The sequence below is a fragment of the Seriola aureovittata genome, chromosome 12 (assembly GCF_021018895.1).
Source record: "Seriola aureovittata isolate HTS-2021-v1 ecotype China chromosome 12, ASM2101889v1, whole genome shotgun sequence".
Taxonomy (NCBI): Eukaryota; Metazoa; Chordata; class Actinopteri; order Carangiformes; family Carangidae; genus Seriola; species Seriola aureovittata.
In genome coordinates, this window is record NC_079375.1 from 5,052,560 (window position 1) to 5,074,341 (window position 21,782).

Consider the following 21,782-nt stretch of genomic DNA (forward strand, 5'->3'; position numbering starts at 1 on the left):
TCATCTCCGTTCACTATCCGTTCAGAGGTCTCTCTTGCTCGTACAGTGGGAGTTGAATGCAGATCCCTATTAGTGTCATGCCTCACCGATTAGAGAGGTGTCTCTGAGCAGCCATATGGAAGCACTCACTGTGTTGTTGTGCACCTTCGAGCCAGGGCTGGACAGTCAACCCCAGGCTCACCTCTTCATATCGCTCCTCCAGCCAAACACACGTACACGATCCATCCTCTGCGGTTCATTCGCCCGATTATCCATTCTCGGGTCAGGCTGTTTTCTTAGCCGTCCCTATTTAGCCACATGCCTTGAGTCAATATAATATCTCTCTTTGCCATGTGAGGCCCCCCCCCCCCCCCCCCCCCTTCTTCTTCTTCTTTTTTTTTTACCATAGTTTGGGGAGCAGGGGAGGATTGTGGGTAGCACGGTCTAATTCCATCAGGATGACTGATGCCCGCTCTCCCAGCAGCGCAGCGCCAAGCTTTATTGCGCTCATTTATACCACTATGGGAATAGAGGAGTTCATTCAATTGATGCTGGGGGTTTAGAAAGGGCATAATATTGCCTCTTGTATTTTACTGCAACATTTTAATACTGCTATTATCTGGATTCCTTTAGGGTGTTTCGCCCTCCCTTCTCCTCTGCAGTCACCGTGTTCAGGCAGATGAGCCAACAATCCCAGGAATATTCAACACTCCTAAACCGCTAAAGGGATTTTTTTTTTTTTTCTCAAGTGAAAAATATTTGGGACTGTAATTCACCCACAGGCAATTTTTAATTCAGATATGGAATAAGGGGTGCTTGGTAGCCCCCTCCCTCCCTCTCAGTTTTCTGCCAGCCTGTCCTTATTGTCAGCTGAGCAGCCAGGCAGCGCCAATCCATCCCAGAGATGATTGCCTCGGCGTTATTTGATTTTAAAGGGGAGTGTCTCTTTAGCACTCTTAATCGTTTTATGGTTTCCCCACCAACTGATGTCCACAGCGCTCCAACCAGGCTCTCAATATGTTGCACAGCCATAAAAGTAATTAGATCGGCTTTGTGTTACGGCTGCACACAATTATTGCACCCACACCGCTAATCAACATCGCAGGGAGCGGAAGGAGTTGTGGTACAAGTGTGGGCTGGACATTGAGGTGGTGCTCTGCTGCTGAGAAAGATATTATTAGTGTATGCTGTCTGTCTGTATGAGTGTGTGGGCTTGTTTTACTATATTTGTGTGGTCCAAAAACTGGGAGCCCCTTATTCTTGGGTTCGAGTCGTCCGTCAGCTTTGGTTGGGGTGGGGCCAAAATGCTGGACCCTACAAGTTTAATTGGCTGTTTGAGGGTCAAGACTTGGTTTTAAAGGTTCAGATTAGAATTAGGTTTGGGGTTAGGATTTCAGTTGTGATGGTTAAAGGAAAGGGCTTAGGGACTACATTATCTCAGTGACAGCTCACCACAAATATGGTAAAACAAGGGTGTGTGTTTGTGTGTGTGCGCACATGTGTATACTCCTGCATGTGTGAGAGGACCAGTTTTAGACCTTAATAGTGAGGACACGTGTCTTGTCTCACAACTTTCCAACTGTTGAATTGTGGGGGAAGCATCCAATTATTTTTGAAACTTTTCCCAAACCACCACAGCACACTACAGTGACCCAGGACATAGAGGTAGAAACAGTTTTTCTGCCTAATGGTTAAACAACTCAATGTGCAGACAAGTTTGTTTCTGTATTAAAGGACTTATGGGTTGCATTATGTCAGTGGGGGTAAGTGTAGAAGTACAAACATGTGTGTGTGTGCGTGTGAGTGTCCGTATGCGAGTGAGTGAGTGAGTGAGTGAGTGAGTGAGTGAGTGAGTGAGTGAGTGAGTGAGTGAGTGAGTGTGTGTGTGCGTGTGAGTGAGTGACTGTGTGTGTGCGTGTGAGTGTGTTAGAGAGAGTGTGTATGTGTCAGAGTTTATGATGAATTCTAATGAATTATTCGGTTGTATTTTCTGTTATAAAAACATTCTAAATCTGCAGATACTACAGATCAATACATGACACACAGTTTGTCTACTCTATGTGCACAGGGACATAAACCTACTGTGGCCTGTTAACCTGTACACTAGGTGTTTATGTAAGGATGTTTGAAGGGTGGGGAGAGGGACTGTCACAATGTCAACAGGCCGTGTTGTTGTCTCCTTCATTAACACCCACTAACATCCATCACGTGTCATCACTGTAACCCTGCTCTGAGTCTCCAGCATGGCCCCTCCCTCACTTCCCCTCCTTCTGTCTGTGTGTGACTCACCTTCATTTTGACCTGAGAAGAGACGAGCTCAGGGTGTGTCTGCCCGACTAACTGCTGGTAAGTGTCTGTGGTCTGGACTGGGGGGGGGGGAGGGACTTTTTGTGAGATATCCTGTGTCCGGGAACGCTGCCAGTTTTATTGGGCTACCATGTGCAAATCTCTGTAGTGGTGATTTTCGTGCTCTAAATTCGAACTGGGTTGGGGTGTCATGTGTGTGTTTGTTGGTTTTTAAGTGTGATGTTTCTTCTTTATCAATTTGGAAAGATCATATTTTGGCAGTGGTTCAAATCTGTGTCCTTCCTGCCAGAGAACATCCAAATCATAACATTCAAATCCAGAATTTTCCAGTATAAGATGTTCATTTGTCTAAGCAGTGATAAAACCTTTTAATTAAAAGTCATTTTTGCCAAATATATTCCTAATTCTAATATTTGAGCTTGATTAAACAAGACATTTGAATGTATTGCCGCTTATGTTTTTGAGTTAGACGAACGTGCATATTTTTATGGCACAGATCCTTCAATTTGAGCAAAAACCCAGGATGAAAATCACCACAACTGGAATTTAATCTTTATTTTTAATTATCAACATGTTTTATCAATGGCACGTTAAGGTTTGTTTGATGGTATATGGCTTTTAAAGTTTTATTCTTGATGATAATAAGAAATTATTAATGTTATTATGAAGTGCAGCATATAATAGAGAGTAAATTGAATGTTTGAAATGTGGAGGAAATATAACATAAAAGACTGATTGACTTGAATTCACATAAAACTGCTGATTTCAGTGTTAGCACCTCCAAATCCTCCCAGTCATGCATCTATCTTGCATCAGCACTGCAGGCAGCTCCTCGTCATGAATGTTTAAGTGAACACAGAAAAGTCATCAGTATTTATTTAACTCCGTGAGTGTATAAAGGCCCTGCAGTCCCAGAGTCATATCAGCTGTACACGAGAACAAGCAGCTCTCTGATCGGCACAAAATAACTGTCACCACAACGTTTCTCGTACTGTAGCTTCAGACAGTTCTGTTCCCCTCGGAGCCAAGATAAGGCAGGCAGCGCTGAAGCTTTATAGGGTCGGTTCACCCATATGACGAAAAAACAAAATTACACTTTTCCACTTGCCTCTGGTGGTATCTATCCATGCAGATAGTTAAAAGATATGGGTGAAATTTCTGCTGCCGCTCCAGCACAATGGAGGTGAGGGGAGTTTTCTTTGTGGAGCAGTGAAAACCATACGCAGGATTATCCTTCCGGCCCTTTAAGAATGGATTTAGATAGAAGACCAACACACTACTACTAATATACTAATATTGATATCATGAAGGTGGTCCAAATCAGTGGATTAGTTCACTAAATAACTATGATCCACTTATGTGTGATAGTATTCCATCCCTAAATGGACCATAGAAGAAGAAATTCCCCTCATTACATGTGACACATTTGCAGAAGAGGAATATCCTGCACCGATTAATTTAGTAATATTGAATCCTGTAAACACACTACGTCATATCTGTCCACCCAGTGCACATTTCCACTTATCCGACAGTATTTCAGTCCCGTGTGGAATATCATCAAATTATAGAAGGCAGATAAATAAATAAATTGAATGGGTAGAATCATTCCCGTATTGATTGTGCCCGTGTTTCTGCTGCTGATGATGATGATCTCACTGGGGACGACAGCTAACCGAGCCATCTCGCTGTTTCCAGTCAAACACCAGCAGCAACGGTCCGGGCGGGTACAGTCAGCCGGGTCGCCACTCGGTGTCGGTCGAGGTTCAGATGCAGAGACAGAGGCAGGAGGAGAGGGACTCGTTCGCCCAGGCACAGCGACAGTACAGCTCGCTACCAAGGTAAGAGTGATGGACAGACAGAGAGAGAGAGAGAGAGTGTGTGTGTGTGTGTGTGTGTGTGTGTGTGTGTGTGTGTGTGTGTGTGTGTGTGTGTGTGTGTCAGGCTGATATGATGTTGTGTTTGATCTATGTTTCTGCCTATCTGACAATCAATATGTGCTAAGAGATTGTGTGTGTGAGTCTGTCTGGGGCACTGTGTGTGTGTGTGTGTGTGTGTTGAATCTTCTTGTGTACAATCTAATATCAATGTGTGCAGGTGTTTGTGACTTTGTTTGTATCAATTTTAGATCTGTAAGTTGATTTGTGTGTGGGGCTGCATGTGTTTGTGTGTGTGTGTGTGTGTGTGTGTGTGTGTGTGTGTGTGTGGCTGTGTGTGTGTGTGCACATCTGTGCACTCCTGCCTTATTATGCCAGATTCACTGTAATAGCCTTGTGACAGTAATGCAGATTTTATATATATATATATATAACATTAAAGTAAGAAAAAGCAGCATAGCCGGTCATTTTCAGACCACAGAACTGTGTACACACACACACACACACACACACACACACTCATCCTCAGAATGGACAGATCATGTTACCCTCTCACACAGATGTGACATGATTGCTTTCCTTTCCCTTAATGTAATTCCCTTTGATCTGCATGATATGACTGCCTGTTGTTCCAGGAAGTGCTGAGGCGTGTGTGTGTGTGTGTGTGTGTGTGTGTGTGTGTGTGTGTGTGTGTGTGTGTGTGTGTGTGTGTGTGTGTGTGTGTGCGTGCGTGTGTGTGCGTGTGTGTGCGTGTGCGTGTGCGCGCACATGGTTAGAGGTGGAGGGTATAGAAAGTGACTGACTAGAGGGTTTTTTTTTTGGGGGGGAAAGTTCAAATTTGACCTGTAGCGTGTACATTTTGAAATAGAATAAAAAAGCATGTATGTGTCGAAAGTTGATATACAGACACAACTGAAATTAGGCTAAAAAATTACAAAATTTTTATTACAAAATTACACTGAAAGCTGCATTTTTCTCCTAGTTGATATCCCACAGGTCCCACCTGACTGCTCCTCTCCATGTTTCCTCCACAGCATCCTGTTCTAACTAGAAATGTTTTAATACGTCAATAGCCATCACTTAGCATTTATAAGCAGCATACAAACATTTAATAGTTTGTGACACATTATAATGTAGTTGTAAGCAGAAATTTAGACATTTTAAGTGTGTTTAGTAATGTGTATTTGTCAACAATTGTAACTTCCCCTATGCAGACATTTTAATGTTATTATAACCGTGTTATACTATATACTATTATCATTCACTATCTATTCTATTCTATATCTATCTATACACCAGCTTTCACTCGGGCACCCGCAGGTGGAGTTGTTAACACATGCATTAATAAACAATTACATCAGCTTACGACATTATAGTGTATTATAAACCATTTATTAAATGTTTATATCCTGCTAATACATGTCAAATAAGGGGCCTTAAGGTCAAGTGTTGCCTAATACAAAGTTATCATTGTGAGGTAACACAGTACAGCCTTTGAGCTCAATCTGCAGCAAAATATTAGTATCATGCGACAATAAAGTAACAATGTCAATCTGTGGTAAGTTTCAAGAGCCTACCAATAGATTTTAGTACTGTACAAAAATGTATGTAAACTAGAGAGACATCTGTAGAGCCTTCATTCAAAAAATGTCAATAAAAATGAGTTATCACTTATAATAACACAATAACACATAATAACATACTGGTTTGTACCTTTTAAAGAAGACTTTTTTAAATTCTTGAATAAGCACAGGCATGAAGTGTCCAAGAGTTATTAATATGTCTCCCTAAGCAGTCTCTAATTACTCCTGCAGACTCTCTACAAGGCCAAACCAAGCCGACCCATCCCAGAATACATCATCCACTAGCACTTCCCATACATATACAACATTAAATACATTATCTTCTATTGCTTCACCGTCGTTCTCTAATCCACTGCTATCGACATAAATCCTTTCCTTGATAAATATTGCAGGCAGCTGTGCTGAAAGATTAATGAACTGCTGTCTCGCTCCAGCGGTCAGAGGCAACATCCTGTGGCCACGTCCCTTCACTTTCCCACTAATTCCATTAAGAAGCTGTTCTGTTTGGATAAACCCGGCGGTGGTATCTCGAGAACGCTAACTATTGTTTGAGTTAGAGCATAGCATCGTGTGAAGTCAGAGGCTGAGACCGAGTAAACGTAGCGTTCAGGAGATCATAGCCTTGATGGGATTCGTATGGGGCCCGCGCTGCTCACACTGAGTGAAATCCTTCATGAGAGCATGACTCTGGATTGTGAATGAAGACATGATTAATGGCGGTAGAGCTCCTCAAAAAAAACGGCTTTCATTTTAGATAAAGGTCAGTTTCCTTCTGGGTGAGACCCTTCCCTAAACAAGGAGCCGTGAGTGAAAATAAACCGCTGCCATTTGAAACAATGACGGTGGATGAAGGGCCCTCATATTCATCACCGAGCAGCACCATTGATCTCCGTGCCAAAGTAATGTCATTATGGGAGACCGAAGGCTGTCTGCAACAGCTGCAGTGGCATTTGGTCGCACAAGTGTGTTTCTGCATGCATGCATATGTGTCACAACCCCATGTCTATCTGCACTGCACTACAACCTCTCACAAAGTCTCCCTTTTTTCTCTCAATCTTTTTCTGTCACCTTTCCCACCTTCTTGTTTTTTGGGGTTTTTTTTTCTGTATCATGTGTCATGCTTCACCGTGTGCATGCACAGAATACAGAGCGGTATACATCCCTCTGTATTTACCACACATGTACATGCTCCCCCTTGGCACAGTATCAGACAGAGAGAGAGAGCGATCTGGTTTGCATTTCTCAGCAGGGAGGCAGACCGGCTTTGGCCTCTTTGTCAACATATGAAATGAAATCAGATGCCGGGGACGCCTGTCTCTGAAAATTGGAATCACTCAACCGTGTGCAAGAATAAACCTGGGCTATATTCTCCTATCTCACCGATCGAGAAGCGTATCCATTCCCAATAGCGTTCAGTCTCCGTTGAATAAAAACAAAGGTCTTTTCTATTCTCATTAAGGATTTTTTTTTTTTTTCGCCCCTTCCTCCTCAAATCCAAACACAGGAATAATACGATTTCTTCACAGCTGGCTGATAAACCTGCTAATTATGCATGGCTCGGAGTCAAAAGCCCATTGATGTTTTTGTGTGTCTTCTTCTTCTTCCCTGTCTCCGCTCTCGTTTTGGTGCCTTGCCCTCGAGATAAACGGGTGGAGCTGTAGGGCTCGGGACACTCATGCATATCGTATGGGCTCTCTCAAACACACACACACACACTTACACACAGGCAGGGCTGCCACAAAGAGGCTAGCCAAGCAGAAATTAGAAATGATGTCACACATCTGGATTCCCCACCCCACCCCCCACCCAAATCTTTTCTGGTAAAGGGCAGGGCAGACCCGCACAAGCATGACAAAACAACTGTGCCTTTAAGACACTTGTGTCAGGTGTCAAATATCAGCCTGGGCAAATCCATCGAGGACAAAGATGGTCGCCTCATTTTTCCTGCCGTGAAAGGTCTGCTATTACTTTCTGTCAGATCCAATGGTTGTTCCTGCCTGTCTCCAAATGGGCCTAATGGGCTGGAAGGGGACTTTGACATGGTTAGGTATCCCTGTATGTTGTTACCGTGGGCTGGTACTTGCCCAGAGGCAGCTTGTGAGGCTGTAACGGTGCCTTATTGTCATTGAATGCGATGTCTTGGCTACCATGCAACTGACAGTCTGATTAGTGCATCTCCCAAAACATAGAGTTTTCAACCTAATTTTTGTTGCTGGTGATGTTTTTTCCCATCAGACCAGGTCACAGAATGTGGCTGAGAGGGTTGAGTGTCATAGAGAAATAAAGTGTATGAGAGTGAAAGAATGAGAGAGCATTTGTTGGCACGTAAAGTACATGTGATTATTTTAACCCGTATTATCAGAAATCCTGTCTTTTCAGTGTCACACATTGGTCACATAAAAAGCCTCATGAATCAATCATCACAGTTATTAAAAGACCTGATGGGAGCTAATGCAGAAAGACTTTCCTGGTTGCAAATAAATGGAGGTGAATAAAACAGGAGTAGCCCACAGCTAACTCACCGACCTCTGAGGCAACATTAACATTAAACTGTCTGTTTGCAAAGCATGCTGGGAACTGTTGAGACAAATCTCAAAACATATTTATGCCAAATGGAAATAAAAAAAATAGGAGTCATAAACCCATGAAAACATGTCTTTTTTCTTTTTTTGTTACACTATCAGTACCTCGAATACTGACACTTCCTTCTTCCAAACTGTATATACAGGAGATATAAAGATCAGACATAAAAGAAAACAAACAAAACAAATAAGAAAAAAAGAAAGAAATCTCAACTAAAGGTCCAGTTGCTACATTTTTCCAGAGCTTTTAACCACCCCAAAGTCTTCTTCAGCGCACAGAGGTCGCTGCATATATGATAACTGAGCCTGCTCTGTCTGCTAAAGAAGACCGTGAGAAGCTGGTAAAAGCTCTGGGGAAAAAATCAAAGAATATTCCAAGGTGAAGAATAGAAAATAAAATGGCACGCTCACTTTCTACAAAAAGCGTCTTACTACAGCCAGATGTTGATCTAACGTAATCTCAAAATAACTATTGTAAATGTGGCATGACTAACTGAAACCTGTCCTGGCTGTGTCTTAAGCCTGTAAATAAAGAAAACTGAAAACAGAGCAAAAGCAACAGTGAAATAAAGCACTGATGTGCCATTTATGATTATGTCAAAGGAATCATATGAAACTATAAATCAAACCACATCTCACATTTCCCTCTCTTTCATTTCTCTCTCTCTCTCTCTCTCTACCAGGCAACCCAGGAAGAACCCTAGCTCCATCTCCCAAGACTCATGGGAGAAGGCGTACCCACCTGGAGAGGGTTTCCAGACCGCCAAGGACAACCCCAGATACTCCAGCTACCAGGGCTCCAGGAACGGTTACCCGGGCGGCGGCAGTGTCAACGCCAGGGTCCTTCTGGAGGCCCAGGAGCTCCTGAGGCAGGAGCAACGGCGCCGTGAGCAGGAAGCCAAAGGGAAATTAATGCAGGAGAGCAGCGGCAACAGCAGCTACGAGGGGTACACTGCGGCTCACCTGAAGGACCCAGCCTCGCCCAAGGGTCCCTACCGCCAAGATGTGCCGCCTTCACCCTCGCAGTTAGCGAGGCTTAATAGGTTGGGGTCGGAGAAAGGAAGACTTTTTTATTCCTGAGGAGCGTTGCTGGACTTGATGGATAAAGAGCTGAACAGAGAACTTTTGGCTCAGGAGCTGAGGGGGGGGGGTTACCTTGAAGAAACCGCAGAAGTGGACGCTACAAATCTTGACAAAGGACAACCTTAGAGGTCTTATAGCCCCCTCTTAGAGGTAAAACAGCTGTGAAGTGTGCTCAGTATGTGGGTGTTTGTGTTGGATCCCTAGCTGTGCCGATGACCTATACAGTAGTCACTCAGTCGCTCGCCCTGCTACAGACTTGAGACGCTCAGTGCCTTCTCTGCATTCACAAACACGGCGCTTGTTCGCAGGCGTCCAGGACTCAGACTCTTCGAGACCTGGCACCGTCACGTATTGACAATCAAACGGGCAAGTGAGCGGTCGTTCTCTCTGAGCCCACGGGGAGGCGTACAACAACGTTTCTGTTGTGTGGGCATGTGACGAGGTACATGTTTCACGATTGAGTATGTTTTTTACGTGGCTTTACAGAGTGTCACGTGGACGCCCCCCCCACCGGTCACAAGTCACCTTTTCCTCACCTTCACTAAAGTTAACATTCAACCCCCTCTACCAACTAGGAACGCTGCTGGCTTTGCTGTGCTTTCTGTTTTCTCTACTTCAGGCGTTTTCTCCTCAGCGATCGGGCTCTCTCACATGAGTACTCCCAGGGGGGCAGAGAAAACAAGGCAAAGTGTATGAAAGAAGCAGGGCACAGTGTGTGTGTGTGTGTGTGTGTGTGTGTGTGTGTGTGTGTGTTATTAATAAAAAAAAAAAAAACCCTCATAAATGATTCATATGGTGTGTTATCTCCGTGAGGGAGACCCAAGCAGAGAGGGTCGACAGCTCTGATCCTGTGCCTGGCCCCCCTTGCACTGCTCTGGGCTTGACTCACTGGCCTGCCTGCCTGTCTGTCTGGAGCTCTGGCTCCCATCCCTCCTCCCGTTGTTCTCGTCATCTCTCTGTTCATTACGCGCCTTTCTTCTACCTTTCTGCTCTCCCTTCCTCGCTCCTCTCCCGCCTTCCTCTCATCCCAGCCCTCCCCTTCCCTTTACTCTTCCTCCTGCTACCCAGTACCACCACCCTCCTCCTCCTTGTCTCCCGAGTCAGGCTGTGCACTGAATTTTTCATCACAAGCCACCTGCTGCCTGCCAGAGCCAAAGCACGCTGCCACCAGAGGCACCGACAGAGGGCCCGGCTTCTGACATAAAGACAGGAATGAAAGCATAAAAAAGAGTGAGGATAAAGATGGTAGAGAGACAATGAGCCTCCCAGTGTGAGATTAGCTGCAGCTTTTCTCCTGTTTTTTAACAAAAGGCAAAATTGTCCTCAGGAGTTGATTGCTTTCGATTGCTATAATTGCTTTTTCTATTTTTTTTTTTACCTTTTTAAGCATTTAGCCAACATATTTCTCCAGAGTGATTTGAAAATAGGGAGCGGGTAGGGGTGCCATCTTGCTTTCAAAAAAACACAGCAGTCAATGGATGAACAGAGTGCTGCTGGCTTTTAAAGGATGGGTTGAATGAAATTACAAAAAGCAGAGTTTTGATTTTATTTGTCCAGGTTTTCTGATGCCATCCTAATACAGCGGAGGAGAAAAATCTGCAGAAATCTGTCTTTGAATTGATTGAGTTTGTATGAAAACTGCTGACAGTGCACTAGCACTAGTCATATTCATGGTCCCTAATTGAAAGTTAGCGGGCTTGTTAGCTCGTTCGCTAACTAGACAATGAGTTTATTCAAACCATGTTCAGACCGAAAGCGGCAAGAAATTCAAAGTGACCAAAAGTCATTCATTTTCTACGTGAACCAGACAGAAGCAACAGAACACTAGAGAACACAACCGTGTAAACTTCCCATCAAACATTCGTTCCCAAGCACAATGGAGGAGAAATAAATAATTGCGGTGGCGGGTGCGTCCCTGTGTACTTACAGGGTAAAAAACGATGCATGGAAAAAGGTATCCGACATTGTAGGTGTTCGAAGTGTAGCCTATAATTGCATGCTAACTAGCCCCATGACACGCAAGTGTTGCACAGGGTTGCTTGACAACTTGATGCAAATGAATCGGTAATGTTAGGGATTTCATGTTGCTAACTTATACACTACTTGTGGTCAGTTGGCACAAAGATCCTTGCTGACATGCCTGTTTCCGTTGCGGACCCTGAAATTACACTTTGCTAAACCAAGCATTCAGAACAAACTGTGCTGTCTGTCCGTTTCATCTACGTCATCTACGTCAACTTCAACAGCGCCCTTCTCAGGGCAGCCAGAGCGATTTCTTGTGTTCTTGCTGCTTTCAGTCTGAACATACAGTTCTTCTCAGTTTATGCTCCAACAGAGTAGGGTTGTATAAAAGCAGTTGGTGCAGTGGAAGACAAAAAGGTAAGTCATGATAACCTCCCCTTACCTCAACTGTATTAGGGTGGAGACAGAAATCTGAAAACCTGACTAAATGAAAACAAAACTATCTGCATGATTAGAAGTCCTGGTAGTAATAAAAACCGACTCTTTAAACCAGTGGAATCTTGTTTATGAATCATGTTAGCCCAGTGGATTGTGTCATTATAACCTGAGAGTATTCTCATTTTCATTCCAGTCAAACTCTACAGCTGCTGATTGGCAATTTTTCCACCCAGAGGGGAGGAACTAATCAGTAAAACCAGCCGCTGTAGTTGTAGGTCGTGAAAAAGGGAGACCTTGGGGGCTGATCACACACGTTTTAAAACTCACTGCCACAGCCCACCGGCCCACCTCTATAATTGTTGCAGTAGGTGTCGACCAATCCGGTTCAAACCTGCCCGTCTTTGACATCACTAATCTGCCTGCGAAAGTGAACAAATGAGACCGAGCCGAGGTCGAACTTTAAGCAAAAAGGGAAATGCAAAAGAATAAATAAATAAAGCTGTGGAAAACAAACAGGCGGGGTGCGTAATTGCCCTTCACTCTCCATATGCAGAGCAAAGCTGCGTGACATACATTATCTCCTGTTGGTTAATGAAGGCCCTTGCTGGGAAAGATGCAGGCTTAGGTAGAGGTAACAGATGATGAACGGCAATATGAAGAAGATGAAGAAGAAGAGAGAAAAAAAAGGAATTTTTAATGGCATTACTTCAGTTTGTAAACCTGTATCGTAGGCCGAGGAAAGTTCACAGCACAGCAACAGTGCTTTAAGCTAATTAAGAATTCCCTTCTGCATTATGGATGTACATGGGTGTAACAACACACACACACTGAAGCCCCTCGCCAGTGTATGTGTGTTTACATCCATGCCACAAAACTGTTACCAAATAAGACACAAACTGTGTGATGTGAGGGTGAAAAAGAATAAAAGTCCACTCTGAATGGTTTTTCATTAGAAGTGTTTGGTTGAGCGGCCACTACTTCTTGCTGTGAACATTAGTGACCAGCACATTTTAGAAGGATGTATTTGACCCCTTGCTCTAAATGTCATGGATTTTGCTGTTGTAGCTGTCCAGTTACGGGGGTCTGATAGCGATAAGTGCCTGAGATAATACCATAATATTTTACACAAAGAGGGACACGATGTGATTTGTTTGTCAGTGACACTACAGCACACAAACTACAGTGTGTTTTTTTGTAACATTTTTAATATCATATGAAAATAAAAATGTCATTTTTTTGGGGTACTCCTTCCTGAACCTTTTTTTAATTTTATTCACAAGAGCCAACACTTACAAGCGGTTATCAGTGTATTTGTATCCTGTTTGACATTGCCTTCAACCATGCTGTACCATGATGTGTTTAAGTATAAAAAAAAGAAAAAAAAAAAAGAAATGGAAGCTATTGGAAGCTGATGTGCAATTGTTTTTGTTTTTTTTCCAGAAAACTTTTACATGATATATTAAGAAATGTATACAGCCACTTTTTTCCTGTACATATCAAATTTAGAATAAAACGGAAGGCTGTTCCATCCTGTTTACAACCTGCCTGTGCCTGTGCCACCTTTTCTTTTCTCTTCCTCGGCCCCGGCTTTGAACCGGGGATTAGACGAGTCTTAAATTAAGCAGGAAGGATTCTGCTGTCAGACGTCAAATCTGTCAGGTCTGCTTGCTGATGTCTTTTTCCGAGAGTTTGACGGATACAAGGAGACACGGCGTTCAGTGTGAAACGTCATTCATTCCTGTGGGGAAATGGTGCAGCAGCTGATGCACAAACGCAAGTGAAACATTCGTCTTCAGTGCAACAACACCAACAATACCTGCGTAACCGATCTGTTGAATGCACTGATGTCATCTCCCTAAACGCCGTTGTGTTTCCTGTTATTAACTCCAACCTCACTCCCATTGTCCCTCACAGGGGACCTGTTGAGCGGCTCCCTGCTACTGTTTTTTTGTTCCGTAGGTCAAAGGGGAAGTCCTAACCAAATACCATTAATGCTACTTAAGCCAGCTGGCTGTGTGTGCTGGGAGAAACTGAGATATGAGAACAGAGGAAAAAAAGCAGGAAAAAAATCCCCTTCACCTCATCCTGTGCTTTTATCCTTCATACCAGTCTGTTCTTTTTATTGACTTCATGGTGTGAGATTCAGACCACATGCAGGGAATTGTGTCACCATGCCACAGTCAGGAATTTTATTTATTTATTTATTTTTTCGCTTCTATGAAATTTTGAGTCATAGACGGCTGATAAACTTCAGAGCATTTCCTTTTCCTTTAAAGGAAAAAGCATTTCCTTAAAGGTTCACTAAGGAAACACACACACACGGGGGTTTGCACTTAGTGAATGCATTTGGATCTCACAAGTGTGGATTTACAAGAAACACAGGATGCTGTTTCAGCTGTCTCAGTCCTCTGCACATTGGTATCCAAATACAGCTGAAATATGGAACATGCACAGAGCTGCTTGGGTTTACTGCAGTTCATGTAAGACCAGTCAAAACATGTGGGTGTGCAGAACCAAATAGATGCATCCAGACTTGATCTCTGAGGAATTGAGTCTTTATCTTATATGGTACACACACTGTCATTTGAATCGTCTTCTGAGTTTAAAGGAGAGGTTGAATTTTCAACTGTGCAGGTACAAAAAGAAGGAAGCTCCTGGATAGAACCCTGTGGGAATCAGAAGTAGCTTTACTGATCAGGCGTAGAGTTGTTATATGAATATTTACAGAGCTGCAGGAAAGTAATCATGATATGTTGTTAAGTCTCTTTTTCAATGTGATACCTTCATATTTATTAGATAGTCGAACAACACTTTCTGGAACTCAAAGCTCCACATGTTGCACATCGCTCTGCTCTTTGGTTTGGGGATCAAGTTCTGTCTGTCTATGTTTTTTTTTTTTTACTAATTAAATTGAAACCTTTAGATTTGTGTCCAAATTCCATGAATTTAGTTCAGCTCAGTGTTTTGCAACTGTGAGAGAATAGCATAGTACTTGTGATACAGCTGTGCCACATTACCAGTGTGAAGTTGTGCAGTGTAACAAAAGATTTATTTCATTGTTCCTATTGTATGTCGTCAATGAGCAGATTTTGTTTTTCTTGTTCGGTTTAATGATCCCTGAAACAATCAGTGCATAACATGTTTTTGGCACAATGTCCAGAATGTGCATGGAGAAGTTCCATTAATTAAGGAGCTGTTTCTCTTGGCCGTACACAACACAACCACAGTCTCATAGTGTTTGCCATTAAGAGTTCCGCTGGAGCAGTTAATATTCCAGTGTTGCTGAAAGGCTCTAAGATGATCCTTCTTCTTTTTTGGAAAGAAAACTCTGATCTCTTCCCAACTGACACCTTCTAAGAGGTGAACCTTTTTGTGTAACCTTTGTCTGGTTCAGCTCTCTGCCAAAAGCTGCCTGAGTGATCCAGAAACATCCGTGCGAGGATGGAAATGGCAGCTCTCCAGTGCAAGAATTAACCTCAATTAAATCATATCTTTATTAACGGTAAACATCAGGATAATGCGTTTCGGCATAAAAGCTTTCATCGCAGCATCTTACTCAACCACACTTGGCCAGGTTTTTATAATGTCTGTGGAAAATTATAAATAATCTGTGAGTGTGGGCACCGCTGTGCATTTAAAAAATGTTGACACAACTAAATATAAACAGTTCTATTTTAAAGAAGTCTGCACGTATGCAGCCCAAAGTGGCACATTTTAACAACCATAAATTATAATATAAATTGAAAAAGTAAATTTGCATTTAAATGATGCATTAATAATTAAAGTTTTTTTTAAAAAGTAGCTGGTTAATAATTTTAATCTCTCATTCTGTTTTTAAATGATAAAGTAATAACTGAATTTCAACGTGTAATTGCAGAACTCATTTTAAATTAAATTGAATTTAATGTAAAAGGTCCAACCCACAAAGCAGAAGCAGGAGCTCTGATTGGCCTTTTGCATTATTTAAATGCATAAATATAATTTATGTTGTAGCTGTTCGAAAATTAACCTTTCTCTAATCTAATCAGCCCCCAGGATTTGGTACAGAAGCATCTTAACAACGTGCACAACAACACAGTGACAAACACACAGCAGCACCAGCAGCATCCTGCTTCTTGAGGCCAGTAAACTTTACCTTCTGTATTATTTCTCATTCTCCTTTAGCAGCACTGCAACATTTTAACGTGCTCCATATCACCCCCGGAGCAATGTCACGGATCATTTCAGCCACAGCCCTATTTTGTCAACAGAGAGCCACAACAAGAGGCTGCTAAACCTTTTATTTTACAGTCGCCGCCGCCATCCAAGCACCGTGTCGCCATTAATGAAGCCTATTATTTTGTTTAATGTCACGCTCACCTCGCACAGGGGGAGGTTTAGCCGTTGAGCTTACAGGGAGGTCGGATAAGCTCCTACTCAGAGGTGACACCTGTTTCTGCTCACTTTAGTGGGTTTTTTTTGTTTGTTTTTTTTTCTGCACCCTTCCAACGTTCATGTTGAGGAAGGAGAGCTCACAGATGACACCATCCCTCTGGAATTTGGAGGAGGAAGCTGGAGAGGTTGCAAAGGCGGGGGATGACACGGGACCGTAAATCAAGATGGGAGACAAAGGAAACTAACTGAGGAAGTTCTCCAGATATAACCTCCTTTCCAGTCGTCAGACATCTGGAAAGAGTTTTTTTTTTTTTTTTTACTATAGTATCATGATGTTGCTGACCTTCTCAAAAATCACACAGACTTAATAATCTCATGTACGCATGTCGCTGACATGTTGCCCATAAGCCTTTACGACTAAACCTGCAGATTTAGGATCTTTGCAACCATTCGTCCTGACACTTCTAAAATGGTGCAGTAATCTGTAAAGAATATGATATACTGTATATCATTGCACCCGGTATCAGTTTGTTTCCGAGACAAATTGCTGAACATTTATCAATTCTAGTGCAAGCAAGTCACATACTGTATCTTAGTTCTTATTTTTCTGCTTTTGCTCCCTTGAATTTCCCTCCTCAGTTTCCTGGCACTGTTGATTTATACATTTTTTTTTTTTTTAAGTCCTGCAGTTATTTTGTGTCTTCATTTCATTTCACTGCTGTTTTCCAACTCAAACATGAAACAAAGCTCTTGTGGTTAAGATTATGCAACAAAGGTGTATATCTGCAGAGAAAGGAGTTGTCATTTCCTCATTTCATTCCATGTATTTATCTTAGGGCACTTTATTGGAGGAGTTACAGTCTTTATTTTCTTCTGATCACTGTGGCTGGACCATCTGTCTGCTTCGACTTCAGTAGATGTAAGGGGTATGGTAGCACGAAGTTAAGGTGAGAGGGAAAACAAAGGGTGGATGGGAAACAGATTTTGAAGAGAAACAAACTTAAATAGTAGAAAACTCCTCAGAGTGGCCAAACCCAAAATAATAGGACACAACCCAGCGCTATTTTCAACACAGAAAAAAATTAAGCAGACCCAAAAGAAGTGTTGCAGTACTAATAAACTCTGTATATCAGCAAAGACAGCCATCAAGCACGTAGCATCACCAGCACAGAACTGGAAAAACAACTTCCAGGAGCCCCAAATCCTACAAGCATCAACTCAGACAGGATCCTGTCCAACTTCTCTCAGTCAAATGCTCCATGAAATGACTCTAACACGTCCTGCTCTCCTCTGCTTAGCCCCACTTAGCCATGAAACTCCCCCTTCTTGGATTTCATGCCTCTCGTAGCCGGACACTGAGCTCTCTGATGCTGGCAGGTTCCCAAGCTGGCTTCCGAGAGTATGAGCGGCTTGTGTCTGTGGTATCCTGCAGGAACTCTGATCTGAAAAGAATGAGACATATACGTGAGACACATAAATGTTACGTCTTTAGTTGTAGGAAGGCCACAGGCCAGTTACTCAAAAGAGTGGGATTGTTTTTAACTGACACAAAACTGCCAAGAATTAACACCAATCAGGAGAGCAGACCTCTGCAGAGGAAGACAGCTTTACTTCACTGGTAGTACTTCTTCTTTCCTCCATCTCTGGTGGGAAGCAGTCTTTGGGTGTCCTGCCGAGAACTAGCAGACTTGTTGTTTTCCATGGCAGATATACAGTAAAAGCTTTCATGAACTGGAGATACGTTGTATCAATATTTTTTTGTCAATTATTAATGGAGAGTAGCAAGACTAGCAGCCAGGGAAATCTTGCACACCATTAAATAAAAAAAACACAGCTCATGTGGAAAGTGTGCTTCACACAAGTCAAAGACTTAATGATTGTTAAATGCATCTTACTTTTACACATCTATGTAACAGTTTAAAGCTCAGTGGAATGAATGGCATTGAAACTTTGCCAATACAACACCAGAATATTGATTATTGGTTTCTTTTACTTTTTAGATTGTGTGTGTTTAGGGAATAAACCCTTGGAGGTAACTCATCATCGTCCACCTGTTGTCCCAATTATTCATTTAAGACACACCCACCTGCTGAATTCATGTCTAAAAGGTCACATGTGAGCTTTCTGCTGTTTGGAGCACAGAGGAAGCTACAAATAAGTCCAAACTGGTCATTTTGGGGTTTATTTCCCCTCTAGATACGTTATAAGTTCAACATTGCTCCTATTCCCACACATGCGAGTGCCTTTAGTTTGCTGTTGTATACAACCCACTCTAATCAACTGATGTCAAACTCACCACAGTGGGTGTTCTCAGCAAGTTAAGGAGCTTTTTACAGCCATCTTTCAAGGCCACAGGAGGTGAGTGTTTCATATCTAAAGGATACATTTAAATGGACTATGAATGCAGTTTCATATCTTTCAGGAAACTGAACTTTGTGAGACATTTGTCAATCCACAACCTGGGTTCAGCAGGTTTATGTTATCTACTAACAGCAGTAGGAATGCAGCTCATGTGGATAGCGTGCTGCACCTGTTAAAACTTGACATTTAATGATTCTTAGATGCATATACCATTACGCTGCATAATGATGATGCTGCTGGTTCAGGCCTTGTGGAGCACATGCAACTTTGCAACTTTACATTAACACCACCTGAATGATTACTGGCTGATGATTTATTTGGCCTTTTAGGAAAATTCTCATTTCCATCTCAACAGCTGACATTGGGACTTGACCGTGGTTTTATGGTTGAATGACAGCTTCATCTTTGTCCACTGTGCTGTTGCTTCTGGAGAATGTGACCTTGCGGTGCCCTTTTTGCCTTTACATCTCCTGCTGCTGCTTCCTGCCCCAATTTTCACCATCCAGTAAAGAGGCAGAAAAAAAAAAAGTTAAATAAAGGAAATGACCTCAGGGTTCAGGCCAGTTTTATTAGGCAGAGACAAGTATACGGTGTTTGGTGGAACCAGATGTTCTGTGATCATAGGGCAGAGACAGGTGAATGAAGGGGAAAGTACCACCACCTGTGGAGGGAGGCACCATTGTGGGTGACCATCTGGTAGAGGTGCTGAAAGTAATGGTGATACATATACAGTGCATTCAGGAAGTGTTCAGACCCCTTAAATGTTTTCGCCTTTTACTCTGTTGCAGCCTGCTAAAACATAAATAAAAAAAGGAAAATCCCTCATCAGTATTCATCAGATTGATTTTTTTTAAAACTATGGATTAGGCAAAATAATTATCATAAAAATTGTGTTTATTTTAATATTCCTTTGATAATGTGGGAATTTAGTTATATATATATATATATATGTATATATATATATATATTTTTTTTTTTTTTTTTTTTTTTGACTTTATGTAATTATAACAGTAGCGTTACAGACAGGAAATGCAGGGAGAAAGGTATCGCAAGCAACAAAAGTTCCCCTGTCAGAATTGAACAGGGGTTGTTGTGGTTTTTGATGCTGGCCCCAAAAGCAGTCAATCCCTATAGACTCCCATATTAAAACGATTTTAGGCTCTGTTTAGTCCCTCCCCTTCATGAGAACTGTATGGTGAGTGAATGCATATATAACTCCCCCGTTCGAACTTTATTGAGGCTTAAAGATAAGCATAATTAAAGGTGTGGCCGCTTTAAGTGACAGGTGGTTGTCGTGTCAGTTAGCTGTCGCTAGACGTCATCACTCAGCTAATTCGAATCACTGAACGTGACCTGTCGACCGTGTTTGTGCTTCGTGGAGGGTTGTTAAATCAAATATTAGGCAAATAACACGGCTTGCTGTGCGGTTAATGGACTAACAGAACGTGAGAAAGTTTGTGCTCCTGTTTTAAGGTCAGTGAAATTCAACTATTTTTATTTATATGTTAGTATTAATTAGCAGGTATCGGTGTCTGTGCTCAGCATACCCGGCTTGCTAGCTTAGTTAGCTAGCCTTGGGTTAAACCAAAGATCCTCTAGTCTAGACGGATGATACCGCATTACAGGTAGCACCAGTGGTATGAAATGGGACACAGTTCCGGTGTCCTAAGTAGGCGCTGTCCCTCAACCCCTCCCTCACGCCAAGGCAACTGGCATGAAATGTGACAGAAGCTAATATTAAAATCTAGCCCTGGGAAAGAAAAGACAGATCCGTTTTTCTTGTTATTACAGCCTATTGCTGCACAAAGCTCGGGCATTTTTAACACTAATTTATGGATTACTTATCCCTGCCAAAAGAATACAACAATAGACGATACAACACAGATACATTTGCGCCTTTTTTGCCGCTGTTTTTTTTCATCTACTAACAACATCTGTTCAGCGCAGTACAAAGTCATGTCAATTTAATAGGCTGATAATCTGTAACTGTTAAGCAATGAAAAAAGTTTCTCGGTATCTCTACTGTCTCTGGTTAAACTTTGAGCAAGACACCCAGCTGTGCTAACAATGCTAACGGCTGCATATGCTTGCCACAGTTATTACACCGGCATGCACCGAAGTCTGAGTACCACTCACACCCTATCTCTTGGCTCATTTTTGGATGGGATTAGCCCAGAGTTGGGCAGAGTGGGACCTGCTAAAATGGTGACAGCGTAGCAGGCCCGAGCTTCAAAACTGGCCTTCAGAAACATATGAGTGACATAATGGTGGCTATATCCATCATTATTTACAGTCTGTGGGTATATGGATATATATTTTTTGTTTGTGAACATGCATATATATATATATATATATATATATATATATATATACACACACATATGTACACACTTAAGTTTAAATGACCTAAACATAGTTTTCAGTAAATATAAAGTGGTACATGTTGGCAGAGTGTGGGATTTTTTTTTTTGATCAGAGAGAGAGAGAGAGCATGAAAATGATTTTAAGAGAAATGACAGACTATTTTAAATGTGTGTGCGTGTGTCTGCGCACGTACAACACTGTGACTACTTCAGTATTTCTGAGTTTGCACATACCCCATTATTTCCTCTCTTCCTCCCACCTGGTGATTTGAGGTACTGATAAAAGAGGACCGCTTGATGATTCATCACTTTTTCTTCAACCTCCTTCTCTTCATCCCAGTCTTTATTTCCATGTGAGGAGCAACCAGACAGGGAATGTCTTTATCCTGTTTTAAGTGTAATGTCAGAAGCTGCAGTACGACACTCACTGTCAGCAAGCCTCCTCTTAAAAGTTCACATTTCTTTTCAGAGCTAGTTCATTCGCTAAAATAGACTTGTGGATCGACCCTAAGCAGAGTGTGATTAATTTTGAGCCACCGGACAAGGTGTCATCCTCTCTCTTTGTCCCATCAGTCATCTGATGCCAGTGGAATGTAATCACCTATTACGTCTCACTGTGACCCCACAGATGGTTCATTTTGGTTAAAGAGCCACACCGAAACCCAATCACAAGCTGGGCAACCAGTTCTGCCTTCTTTGTGTTATTGACAATGAAATGTGTAGATGTTGCAGAGGACGGACAGGGAGTGAGTTCTGTGATGGTGCCAGTAGGGATGAAGATTAATGACACCACCGGGCCTGTGTCTCCTGTTTAATAACGCTTATTCATCACTGTCGCTGCATGCTGACGGTCCTGCACAGCGCAAACACATCCAC

General features: G+C 42.3%; 1 protein-coding gene across 8 annotated transcripts in view; it reads left to right on the forward strand.

The window, feature by feature from the left end:
- The window catches only part of LOC130178684 (partitioning defective 3 homolog), a 243,403-nt gene extending 230,055 nt beyond the window's left edge, over window positions 1-13,348 (forward strand). For all 8 annotated transcript variants that reach the window (XM_056391121.1, XM_056391122.1, XM_056391128.1 and 5 more), the window contains 2 exons: window positions 3,982-4,124; window positions 9,009-13,348. In XM_056391121.1, coding sequence (XP_056247096.1) covers window positions 3,982-4,124; window positions 9,009-9,405 — 540 coding nt within the window. In that variant the 3' untranslated portion in view covers window positions 9,406-13,348. The remainder of the gene's footprint in view (window positions 1-3,981; window positions 4,125-9,008) is intronic.
- Window positions 13,349-21,782: the final 8,434 nt, after the last annotated feature.